Below are 14,359 nucleotides of genomic sequence, written 5' to 3' on the forward strand. Positions count from 1 at the left end.
TTATGGAGGATGGGGGAGGGGATGAGGGACTAACACCGGTTGATAGCGGTTGTATCTTTATAGGACTTTCGTTAGCTAGTTTTACAAACAAAAGAACGATAATTAAACTTATATGACACGATACAGTGTTCGATTCTCAACAACTTAAAGTTTTTTCATATAAAAATTAACCTCACCCATAATAGTTTGCACATAAACGCAGTTTTAGCGATTGTCATGACAATATTGGTGAAGGGAAGTAACTCAAACTATGAATTTGGAAAAAGTCTGAATTACGTCCCTTTGGCCAGGTGATAACAGGAATTTGAGCAATTCGAACGAAAACGGTATACACACATGAGCAAGTTGAAAAAGTAATTAGAGCGAGCAATATAGAAACGGCATAACTAATCCGACGATAGCCTAATTGCACTTAACAAGGAACAAAATATTCTGTCAAAGCTAGATACAGTGCATTCTTATCAACAGAGCGAAATTAAAATTCGAAACTTAGTTTGATTAAAAAGAAAACAACAACAATAACAAAGTGATAACGAAACTAGCACTATTCGAAATAATCTACCATCGTAGATTTTACTGTTTAAAAGGTATTTGCGATGCAACACATGCATATTTATATAACATTTCCAGAAATCAACTCGAGCCAAAAGGAACATGATACATGTTAATGAATGCCCTCACATTCAAGCGTGAAGTACTAAAAACCATCTATTTGGAACGTCCATGTTATAAAATTAATATTTCCAATTTTTTTCCCAAAATTTTTAAAACACGTCATACTGGAATGTCAGATATGTACCAGATTTTTCTCATTCAGTTCGCTGCGTGTAATGAAATCATTTTAATTCCGCACACTTTGAATTTCAAACTCAAATTCATGATGATGAATTTCCAAAGCAATGAAGTGTAGTCGAGGTTAAAGGCAAATTTCTCTATGTTTGCTTGACAATTGGCTGAACCAGAAAAGTCTGACAACACGGAATTCCATAGCTACACCAAGCCATTTGTACACAATCATGGATCTTTCTCTCCTGAAATGACCTTAACCTTACACGACGCCACGTTATATAAAAAAGGCATGTTGCATGATCTAAAAATATATATATATACATGATATTGTACAATTTTTATCATGAAGAGTCTTCCTTTTTCAAATGTGTTGACACACCGTTTTCTGATAATGCCTTTTTTGTAATTATTTGAACACTTTCAGCACTCTCATCGTTTGGTGACCGACCGCCATTTTTACTAGTTGTGATGGGAGATAAGTCTGTGAGAGTTGGGGAATCCGGAGGAGAGTTTTGTGATTCCGACTTTGTTGACGACGAATCTGAAGGTAACGGTCTGGGTCGTCGTTTAGCTTCGTCTTTTTTCCATTTCATCCGACGATTTTGGAACCAGATTTTTATATGTCTCTCCGTCAAATTCAACATGGCGGCCAGTTCTATCCGCCTTGGTCTCGAAATATACTTGTTGAAATGGAATTCTTTTTCAAGCTCTAGCAGCTGACCCCGTGTGTAGGCTGTGCGTGTCCGTTTGTTATCGTCCTCAATAGGAAACTGGGCACCTGTCGAGTACAAAAATAAAGTTAAAAATCAGCAATACGCCCTGATATATTTATTGGTTTCAATTATGTACTGAAACTATAAATAGTGAAATACTTATAATCTGGTTAAAATAGTTTTCTAATAATATCATATTGAAAATTGGTTTTGGGTTTATGAACTGTTTAAAGACTTATAGACATTTGAGCCAGTTATGACATTAAGACCAAGCTTGCGAAAAATACAAGTAATTTGGTAGTAATTTATTGATTCTATATGAATGGCGTTTACAATTGTGTATATTATGTTAAAACTCCACTGAATCTCCAGGACGTTAAAACTATATCCAACAATAATATGTTCTAAATAATAAATGGGTCATCTTCTCCATTACAACTTATTCCCGTAATCAGTTATGGTTTGAATAGTTCAAGATGTAAAAATGGAGACACGGATAAATAGACAACAGAACGATGTGTCACCAACAACACATGACACTTAGTCTCAACTTTTAGTCAGTGTATATAACAGTATTGAAATGCCAGAGTAAGGCCACACCATCGATTTCAAAGTGGTGCAGGTTCACTGTACAATGTCCGTCTAACTGCTGATAATTTGTCTAAATGGAAAATTTCAAATATTTCTTCAGTTGTATATAAAAAGGAATTGTTCTTATTTCTTATACAAACTAACTGCCAGTGTTCAGCTGTTTTGAGACGACATTCCCATACTTGTTAAGACGAAGGACCGTGATTATATTTAGATAATCAGTATTCTTATAAACTGTATATTATACACCACGGTTTTATTCTAGATATAGATATATTTTTTACGTACATTGTAAGATTTTATAATAAACAGTATGTCATGTTGATGACGCCCAATTATATATAAAGGATCTTTAATGAGTTTTTCATTTCACGCGAAATTTTATAAATGCTATTTTAGCGAACCTTGGCGAGTAAAAATGACAATTTCGAGACGAGTTTTATCGGTAACATCTCTTATCAAATGGAAACAAAGTCATGATACTTTTTCACAGTACTCAAAAATATTAGTCAGGTTTTAAAGAAAATAAAATGTGATGACAAATTTAGACGGCTGCAGCCATTTGTTGTGCCTTTTTCATTTCACGACTTAATGTCAATGTCCGCGATATATGTGACATCACAATTGATTTTGGACCAAAGCAGTTCACGAAAAACGCTGTACGCAAAAATCTTATTTGTGCGAGTGCACCGAATAACAGGCAAATTTGTGATGTTAGTTTGTAGATGACTTCCACAGATAACCCTGAAGCTAAAAATGTAATAACTATTTAAATGTATGTAATTAATCATATATATATATATATATATATATATATATATATATATATATATATATTTTCTTTGTCAATTTGTTTGTTTTCATGATATCGTATGTACAAGACCTCGCAAATAACTGCACACCAGTATTGAACAGTTTTAGGTATGTTCAGTGTAAGTAAGAATTTCATATGATGCCTTTTAAACTAAAAAAAAAAAAAAAAAACAACACAGGAAGGTATATTTTCCATTTCCTGTGCTTGTAAAGATGAATACGAATTAAAAAAAAAATAACCGTTTGAAAAAACATGAAACTTTAATTCGTGGTTTCAAACAGCAACATCGTTTCGTAAATTCGCTCAGGTGGAAAACTTCAAAGTGTTGTAGCATTTCCGATTTGAATGATATGATACAAGAATGGCGACACGTGCGTTATCAGTGACAGTGGACACATAGATCCGTCGTTAGCTGTGTCGTTTGGTGGTATGATCCAGAGATTAGTGTTCGGGGTACCAACTTGTCAGACTTGCCCGCCTTCTGGTCGTAACCTCAGTCTCTAGCTAATTTGTATTATGAACATTGAGATAGCCTTGTCCATCAGTTACCAGTGTTCAGCTAAAAATACCAAGCGTTACAGATGCGTTCTTTATTGGGTTTATCAAGTCAATGTTGATATTTAGTCAAAATTAGATGGATCTAACTGTTAAACAAGTGAACACCTAAAACCCCTACCATCTACATATCGATTTCTATGACAACAGTCCGATCATCACCTGTTCACTAAAAGATCTATAACCTCTCTAAAACGGCAACCACCTTTCCATACACAATTATCATCCATATCTACTGCCTGTCTATAACAACCACCTGTGCACTGAAACATTTTAACTGTCTAATACTTGCCTGTAAAAGTGACCTGTCTATAACAACCACCTGTGCACAGAAACATTTTCTCTCTCTAATACTTGCCTATAACAGTGACCTGTCTATAACAACCACTTGTCTTTATCTGCTGCCTCGTTATAACAGCCAGTTTATTGTCTAATAATGTCTTTTACTTAATAGTATACTATATCATACCTAAAGGTTTACTATGTACTGTAGAATTTGTATTGGCCAGACATAGTGTCCCATAAGTTAAACTAAGGCCGTGCTTTTTTGAAAAGTGTTTACAGAAATGACGAAATATGTTAAAATTTGTGACACTGATACTGTCATCTATCGAAAATCTTCACACCGTCCACAATTACTCCTGTCTGTAATTACAACTTGTTTCCACTTTGTGTTTCCACTTTGTCAGTAATCATCTGTTCATCGTATGACACAGAAGTGAAAATTTACATTTTTTTTTAATTTCGTCTCCAGGCAATTTACATTTTTTCATATCTTTTAACCAAACACATCAATGAATACTCCATATCCTGATCTTCAACATAGGTATACATTTATGAATTTCACAGCATCTTTATCTGGAATTTCTATTTCGGACAGATATCAAACCAAAGTGTCCTGTTTAAACTACAGAGGCAGATAAAATTCTAACACGGGTAAAACTGGAGACCCGCGATCAAGGGGAGGCTACTCTGGTAGAGCTAGCCAGTCTCCGAGTATCTGTCAACACGAGTCCAAACAACCGATCGCCTAAACAGTGGTGACCAAGGACTCCTCCTATATGTTTATCAAAGTGACCGTTCTCGTGTCCGGTAGGTGTTGTGACAGATAACAGCCAACTGGCTGACCGACACTTTTCGTTGTAATGTTATTGACTTTGGTCCTGGTTGTTTGTACCGTAAATGTTGCTAAGATTATACTTGTAACAGAGAGTTCAGTACTTGATAACGATACACCCTCTGTCTATCACTTTTTATTTTACTGTATTTGACACAAATTCAAATAGTGATTACTGATGATTGAAAGTTTTAGAATGACCAATTTCTCTTATCAAATACATGCTCTTATATCAACATTTAATTCTGTCAGATTGAAGATAATCCTTCTACAAAGCTATAGGTTCCTATAGGCGGTCATACCAGTACTATTGGTCTGTGAAAATTTTTTGGGCAGGAGTGGGGTGTGGTATGGGGATGGGGTGTGAGGTGGGGATAGGGGAGGACGGTTGTACCAACTGTACATTAGTTAACATTGGCGTGTGTCACGAACTCGGAAACTTCTCATATAACTATACATCAAAACTGATATCTTGATAAAATTTAACATTAGTACCAGTGCAGGTAAAAAGGATTTTTATTTAACTTGGATATAACTAAAGCAGATTTTTTTTTAATCTTTACATATGGTACTAAGAAAATAAAGAAACTACAATGCAAATGGCCGTCTCTAAAGTGTATTATCTTCTTTTTTTAGAAACTAGAAATCTTAGCCGTACAGTATTTGTTTAGCAAGACCACCAATGAACTAGATACTAACTTCTGGTATATATAAAAGTATTAGCTTACACATTACGAAAACTTCAGGATTAAAAATATGAAACCATTCATTTAGGTCTACTCGTTGATCATGTGCTCAGATTATCGAAAAGTACAAGTGATCGTGATAATAAGCTATCAATAGGTACCAGATAGTGACAGATACGTCGAACTCCAATTTATATATAATTTATTAATCAACATTCATCCAACATTTCCATAATATATGGTATACATATTTCCTGATCTGATGAAAAGTAAGATGAAAAGAAATATTTTTTAGAGAGAGAAGCAACGTATCACAGAACCGAATCAATGTATAACATCAAAACTACTTACTATTGAATACATTAAAGAACTTTAAGATCATAAGGTGCTTTTTGTATAAAAATATACAAGCAAATTTGTCAATGGCAATTAATAAATAAAAAATATCGTTCTGCAACAATTATCGTAGACATCATTTAGAAACACGGAATCGTTATTCAACTTATTAAAACAACATCAAAGTGTAAAGAGAATTTTTTATGTTTTAGATTTTTTCTATTCAAAGTCATCATCACTGTCCAGCACTACCACTACACACGGTTTGTCTAAAACTTCATATCTGTTGTTGTAGAATAGACAACAAGCGCACTGATGACACGGAGATAAGCGTGATGCTGATCCAGATTCTTCAAAGTTTCCCTGGTTACAGTTGACATTAGAGTCTATATGACCAGTCAGGTTTGTCTGGTTAAGTTTTACCCAGGTACAGAAGTCATCAAATGTGAATTCGTTCTTAATGAATAAAGACATGATCTGTCTGGACAAAGCGCTGTGTCTGGAATTGGTTGATTGTGATGGGACGGACTGGATCTGATCAAGATCTTTCTCTAGACATTTATCGTCATTATCAACAGTCGTCATATCATCAGCTTTATCGTCTATACATTCATTTGAAATCGATTGGCGACTTTCATCTTCATTCGAGAAACTGAAGTCTGCACACGTCGATGGATTTGTCTCTTGGTGTTTCTTCTTTTTGTATTTCGACCTAGTTCTATATTGTATTTCCCCGGGAGTGTCGTCTCCCTCGAATGGTAATTCGTCTGAGATATCAGAGAAGAACTTGATTTTACCTACATATGACTTCCGCCGGGTCTGTATATCTGACAATAAATGTCTGTGTCCGTACACAAAGGATGGATGGGCAAATTGAAATATTTCAACACCGTTCGTTTCCTTTATTCTCCAGTCAAACCCATATTCTCGAAAGAGACGTCGTAAATTTGGAAACTGGGGAATCTGTACGAACCCTGGATACATAGTCATTACTTTTTCTTCGTATTCCTTCTCGCTAACATAGATTTCAGTACCAGTTCCACTCCAGTGAATGAGGTGACCATCACTTACAACGTCATACAGCTTCTCCGGAAAACGCTCTTTTGGGTCTATTCTCAACCGGATTCGGCATTTTTTGGTGCTGATTACATCCGAGTCTGTCATAATCACCTTTTCAAATTGCTATTTGATAATAAACCTTCAAAACTTAAGTGTAAACAAAGACGGCATCAGCATATGAAACTGCTGAAAAGTTCGACTGTTTTCATGACGATCACTTGTTGTCAATCTTGTCATCGAAACTGATGACGTCATTGGAATGTGCCTACAGTATGATGGGGTACGGAAAGGGGCACCTGCGATCCAACATTTATATAGTTCTGTCATCTCATAATTGTTAATAATTTGACAAAAATAGTCATAAGAAGGGATTGAACATACATTGTGTAAATGAGTTTGTTAATTTTTGAGAACTTTCGCGAAAATCTTTATCGAAAATTGACACAGATACTGAGCAATTCATAATAAGTGTCGTTATTCCTTTTTTTTTCATTCATTCAAACATATTGTATTTACATTTCTTCAAAGGGATTGGGCAAAAGTTCGGACAACTTACAAGGCCTTCTCCTAACATTACAATACACAAAGACTACAGACAACACGTGATGACAGATTTTTAAACATATCAAATACCACATATTGACTGTCTAAGTATGAAAGAAAAGGAAAGAAGGCGGGAGAAGAGGAAACAGATAAGAAAAGGAAGGTCAATTCTATAATGGTCTAACATTTCATTACATTTTTATATCATTATCAAAACAACATTGACACTCTTTCAAAGTAAATATTTCTAGAAATATTTGTAATATTTCACGTAATCAGGATATCTGAAATATTTAATCAATTGACAGGAAATGAAATGTTTCCTTTCTAACCACCAGGACATGAGAAAACAGTGTATTTCAACATTTTAATCCTCATAACAACACTAGAGTAACCGAAACACCCTCGATGGACGACAACCAAAGAATGTAATTCATTGACTCGTCGTATTTATATTAAAACTGAGTAAGCGTTTGTTATACTCTGGCTCGGATGCAGCCAGCTACCAAATCCAATAGACGCCAAATATTTACTTGTCTCGGCAGGTAACTAGATCACAACTTGTACGCATACAAGGAAATACTGAAATAGCTGGTATATCACTGGACTTGTCTTCTCTTTGTAAATCCCATCCTTACATTGTGTATCATACAAAGGATTGTTATATGTAATATGTAATGTTTATCTATCCTATATATGTCTGTTGATGTTTTTAAAGTATTATGATCGACGGAGAAAAACCAGACTGTACTTATAGACAATTATAAAAAAAAAAAAAAAACAAAAAACAAAAAACAAAAAAAAAGACAAAATTATTTTGATAAACAACATTAACAGGTAAAGTGGTGAACATAAATATATATTAATCTAATCTTTTTTTAGTCTTGATTTTCTCCTCTGACAAGGGGAAGTGACGAAAAGCCTTGTAATCCCCTGTCGGAGAGTTGTTTAATCTGAGGGTGACATGGCATGGGGAGTGTGTCAGGGGAGATAATCCCGGACAGACAGAACCTGTCAGGGGTATATCGACCAGGAGTAAGAACGCTCTCTACCAGAATAAAACAACACCAGGCTATATTTACACATCTCTGGCCTGTGTACATTTTATATCCAGGTACAGTTTAATTTGGTTAGTAAAATAAATACCAGCATTAATCTCATGCCATTCTTTTTGACGTCCTTGTATAGTTAACAGGCTTGTATATTTCCGCTGTAAGTACCCAAAAAATATCACATATTAAATATTTCAATCTGTACATTGACATGAAAATGTAATTAAAAGTATGCCATTAAGATGTAAACATCGTTAAATCTCATAGTTATATGTTAAAAGTCTTTTAATGATATGTTAAATCCATTAACCCGCTAATTGTAATATGTTGATATAATTGACATGCTAATTATGGTATGTAAATATCGTCCACTATTTAATAGTGATAAGGAAATATGATTTTAGTATATACATGATTTATTGCTGCCAGGAAAAGCAATAGGACTGGGCACAGGTTATATCGACATCATCAACGTCCTTTCTCAAATATATAACTATAATCTTAAGCCTGATATTGTAGATATCATTAAGTTATTCATTAATATTCTAAAAAAAAAAATAAGTCACATAAAATTGATAACGTAAACGACTGATCACAATGTAATAGTAGTGTAATGCTTCCATGTCATCATGATACAATTATGACGTCATAGAATGACGTCAAGCGATTGTCTCGGCAGTGAGGAACATCCCAACCGGATTATTCATTAATATTCTAAAAAAATAAGTCATATAAAATTGATAACGTAAACGACTGATCACAATGTAATAGTAGTGTAATGCTTCCATGTCATCATGATACAATTATGACGTCATAGAATGACGTCAGGCGATTGTCTCGGCAGTAATGAACATCCCAACCGGATGGTAATTTATATGCTTTATAGAGTGATATCTCTAATGAATATTGTGTAACGTGAAAATACAATTTAACAGTCGTGTCCATGGTATAATCAGTTTATCAAACTATTTTTATAATTTGATATGACATTCGCATTTCCTGACGAGTTTCATATTTATATATTTGGTATCAAATGATATATGAATTTTCATATTTAACGAGTTTGATAAAGATTTACATTTCTGAAGACTATATAACTGTATTTTTGTATCAATGTATCAAAAGTGTTTGAATTGGATATAGAACAAAACACATGATATGTAACATTATTTCGCAATAAATATACATATATTATCTATTTCATCTGAAACTATATATATAATATATATGTAAATTATGTAAGATAACCTCATCTCTAATATATGACACAGCTGTAGCTTTTAACAAGTTTTCATATCATATAAATAAAACTATTGATTTTATGTGATATGCGCATTTGAAATTCTATATAATTCGACTTCCCACGTAAAAAATCTCCCATTTTTTTCGTGACATTGTACAGATTAAGGATAATCTCCCCGAAACTATGTCCGAGATCCCGAAGCCACGGACCTTTTTAGGCCATGTGACCCGAGTGGGTAGAATTTATCCCCCTCCACATGCGCGGGGTTAGCCATTGATCGGGTAGTACCAATTATTAGCTTTTGGATAGCGAGTAGAACAAAAATCAAAATCTCTTTATTTGATTTGTTTCTCATGGCCTGTCAAAACATCGTCCTAATCGATAATCTGGAATCCATGCAGGTGTGTTTTAAGGCGACAGGTAACGTGTTTAGTTTTTACTGCACTGTTTCCTCCCCTGAGAAGGCTTCCAGGGGGACAAGTCATCCTAAGCCTTGCTAAAGTTCCTATTGGCTAACTCCAGGCTACTTTTGGGGAAAAGATTTATGAAATATGACTTTTCATATTATCAAATAGTTTTGCGGGCTTCCCAATTACAGTTTAGTGTAAATCTGAGTATAAAACTGCCAAACTGTATTGTATATATTGTATTCACAGTAAAATATTGAAACACAAATGGACCCTGAGTATATGTTAATTACTCACCAAAGCACCTTGGTAAACATCAGTTTCTGTCCTTGTTACACTACAGATCTCTTGGAAACACCGTCCAAAGGACAGTACATACATGAGCTTTTTGGAAATGTAATGGGTTTTTGTAACAATACCATGGGTCTTTTGAAAACAACTATTACATCGTGAGTGAGCTTCGATATTTCGAAAAATGGTACCTTCTTGCTGGGAATGTATGGGGTTTCTTTAAAGCATTACTGACTCATTAATTAGGAAATAAATGTAATCATACAATGTGGTTTAGGAAAGTTCAGTTAGTAGAGAACATCATCAGCATCTAGGTATACGAAATGGTATTTTCAAGGAAGACACGGTTCTCATGGACATAGTAAGGTTATCTCACAATCTGTAATTCCCTTTAATGAAAATGAGTAGACTCTCTTGTGAACACTTGAGTCTCATGGACGAATTAGTTTCTCTCGTTATTATCTTAGTTTAATAGGGAAAATGATCTTTCAGTGAAAAAAAAGATAGATTATCTCGTTAATTCACGAAACTAAAAATAACTCTCGTGAACACATGAGTCACATTCGTGAGTACATATATGTCACGGACAAATGTTTGATTCTCAAGGAATTAATGCATTGGAATCACAGATAACACCAGGAGTAGTTTGCAACAACATGAGTGTCCTTGGACCTCTTGCAAGCCCTAACATTATCTTTGAATAATCTTATTTTTTTTTATTTGTAAAAATTGCGCGTGTCTGAGCATCTTCGGAACGCCAGGATTCTTTCGGAGGAATGTCGTAATATCCAAACTGCCACGATAATAACACTTCTCTGATTTGGTGTTAAAGGATCGAGATGAGGTGTCAATCGACCAGAAGTTCATTTTTCGGAATGTGTCCATACAGGCTGGACTGATTCATTTTACAATAATTCGATTGAATAAAGCAAATTCTTTTGCATAACATTTTGGTTTTTGTTTGCACGCCAAAGAAGTGGGGACTAGTCTGCACCAAGTTACCGAATCAGCAAATCCCAATAGAATCCAGGATACGTAATCAGAGACAGGATATAGGGAAAGAATTCCATAATTATATAACGTGGTATTATTTAACTAAGTATTGCTATCCCGTCACAATAACTCTAGACATCGACTTCACAGTAACACAACAATCTCGCATGTCTTCCACTCCTTAGTCGGACACCGCTTACAACTTAACAGATTTACATACCCGTACTCTTTGAGAGTTCCAGATCTTTTGTTTACTTTCACAGCAAAAATAACAGGCTTGTCTTCAATATTGAAGAGTGACAGAATTATATATATTTCAATATTTTTACGTTTAAATCCCATGTTTAAATATCCTGAGGATTAGTTTGCACAACGTTTCCTATCTTATTTTTGTTTTAATATTTCACGTCAATGACACCATGTTAAGGTGTGTCAAAGAAAACAAACAGTGGTTCTACAGCAGTGTGTGGTTAAGTGAGGGTACAAGTTAATATACAGTGGTGTAATTTGTGGTTAAGTGAGGGTACATGTTCATATACAGTGGTGTAATTTGTGGTTAAGTGAGGGTACATGTTCATATACAGCGGTGTAGTGTGTGGTTTAGGGAGAGGACCTGTTAATATACAGCTGTGTGGTTTGTGGTAAAGTGAGAGTACATGTTCATATACAGCGGTGTAGTTTGTGGTTAAGTGAGAGAACATGTTCATATACAGCGATGTAGTTTGTGGTTAAGTGAGAGAACATGTTCATATACAGCTTTGTAGTTTGTGGTAAGTGAGGGTACATGTTCATATACAGCAGTGTAGTTAGTGGTTAAGTGAGGGTACATGTTCATATACAGCGGTGTAGCGCGTGGTTTAGGGAGAGGACCTGTTAATATACAGCTGTGTGGTTTGTGGTAAAGTGAGAGTACATGTTCATATACAGCGGTGTAGTTTGTGGTAAGTGAGGGTACAAGTTAATATACAGCGGTATAGTTTGTGGTTAAGTGAGGGTACATGTTATATACAGTGTTGTAGTGTGTGGTTAAGTGTGAGGAGATGTTCATATTCAGCGGTGTAGTTAGTGGTTAAGTTAGGGTACATGTTCATATACAGCGGTGTAGTTTGTGGTTAAGGAACAGAACATGTTCATATACAGCGATATAGTTAGTGGTTAAGTTAGGGTACATGCTAATATACAGCGGTGTAGTTTGTGGTTAAGTTAGGGTACATGTTAATATACAGTGTTGTAGTGTGTGGTTAAGTGTGAGGAGATGTTCATATACAGCGGTGTAGTTAGTGGTTAAGTTAGGGTACATGTTCATATACAGCGGTGTAGTTTGTGGTTAAGGAACAGAACATGTTCATATACAGCGATATAGTTAGTGGTTAAGTTAGGGTACATGCTAATATACAGCGGTGTAGTTTGTGGTTAAGTTAGGGTACATGTTAATATACAGTGTTGTAGTGTGTGGTTAAGTGAGGGTACAAGTTAATATACAGCGGTATAGTTTGTGGTTACGTGAGGGTACATGTTATATACAGTGTTGTAGTGTGTGGTTAAGTGAGGGTACATGTTAATATACAGCTTAATAGTTTGTGGTTAAGGGGCAGAACATGTTTATATACAGCAGTGTAGTTAGTGGTTAAGTGTGAGTACATGTTCATACACAGTGTGTGACAATTAAGTTAAAATCTGTCATCACTGGGTAAAACAAAAGTTTCGATAACAATTGTTCATTACACATATAACTTAATAAATGAGTTCTTAACCTTTGACCCTAAGCGATCAACGACTCTCATGTCCAGAACTTTGTAGCATTTCAAACTACACATTCTATATGTTTTCGCGGGATGAATGTTTTAACATGTTTTACTCTTGTAACATAACGAAGTGACCATCCCACTCGATTCAAGACAACTGGTTTCATGTGGAAGTCCTGATTTAACTCTTTATATATATTAAAATAACAATTAATCTTAATAGACTGTCCCGTTCTAACATATCTTTAGATTCCCTGTGACCACTTCACCCCTTTCAAGAGGTCCTTTAAATCAAACAAGCTCCTCAAACCGGGATATTTGTCCCGACATCTTTAAAAGTGGCGGCTGTGTGCGTGTTCCAAGTTTGAGACATGTATAACACACAAAACCAAACACGGAGCAAAATATCCGTGTCACACCTCTCCGCTTGTTTAGTGTTTATCAGTTAACAGAGAATAGGTACATTTACTTCCGATCTTCGAGTGTGCTAAGGTAGATACTCATGTGTAATGCTATTGTGCAACAGAAAGTGGTCCATTTCTGGCTCATTTGATACTTTTCGTGTCCTTTTAACCCTTACTTTACCAATGTTATAATTTATGTTCTTACCTTTACCTATGTTCTGATTTACCTAAAGGCATGAATTTACATTTGCTTTAATTTACTCCAAGTTCTGATATTTACCTATGTTCTGAGTTACTCCATTTTCTGACTTTTATGCATGTTCTGAGTTACTCCAATTTCTGACTTTTATACATATTCTGAGTTACTCCAAATTCTAACTTTACCTTTGTTCTGATATACCTGAAGTTCTGACTTTACCTGTGTTCTGATTTACCTCAAGGCCTGATTTTACTGTTTTTAAGATTTACCGCAAGCTTTGTTTGATTTACCCCTATGTCTGACTTTACCTATGTTCTGATTTACCCCTACGTCTGACTTTACCTTTGTTCTGATTCTCACCATATCTCAACTTTACCTTTGTTCTGATTTACCTCAATACCTGACTTTACCTTTGTTCTGATTTACCCCATATCCAAACTTTACCTGTGTTCTGATTTACCCCAAGGCCTGACTTTACCTGTGTTCTGATTTACCCCATATCCAAACTTTACCTATGTTCTGATTTAGCCCATATCCAAACTTTACCTGTGTTCTGATTTACCTCAATATCTCAACTTTACCTGTGTTCTGATTTACCCCAAGGCCTGACTTTACCTGTGTTCTGATTTAGCCCATATCCAAACTTTACCTATGTTCTGATTTAGCCCATATCCAAACTTTACCTGTGTTCTGATTTACCCCATATCCAAACTTTACCTGTGTTCTGATTTACCTCAAGACCTGACTTTACCTTTGTTCTGATTCACACCATATCTCAACTTTACCTATGTTCTGATTTACCTCAATACCTGACTTTACCTT

At 35.1% G+C, this 14,359-nt stretch overlaps 1 protein-coding gene across 1 annotated transcript in view; it reads right to left on the reverse strand.

Moving 5' to 3' along the window:
* Positions 1–1,130: 1,130 nt before the first annotated feature.
* The window catches only part of LOC132545618 (pancreas/duodenum homeobox protein 1-like), a 31,324-nt gene continuing 18,095 nt past the window's right edge, over positions 1,131–14,359 (reverse strand). The window contains exon 2 of the mRNA XM_060209314.1: positions 1,131–1,567. Coding sequence (XP_060065297.1) covers positions 1,131–1,567 — 437 coding nt within the window. The remainder of the gene's footprint in view (positions 1,568–14,359) is intronic.

Source organism: Ylistrum balloti, unplaced genomic scaffold (genome assembly GCF_031769215.1).
Source record: "Ylistrum balloti isolate Yb309-2 unplaced genomic scaffold, AGI_CSIRO_Ybal_v1 Utg369850, whole genome shotgun sequence".
In the NCBI taxonomy this organism is placed as follows: Eukaryota; Metazoa; Mollusca; class Bivalvia; order Pectinida; family Pectinidae; genus Ylistrum; species Ylistrum balloti.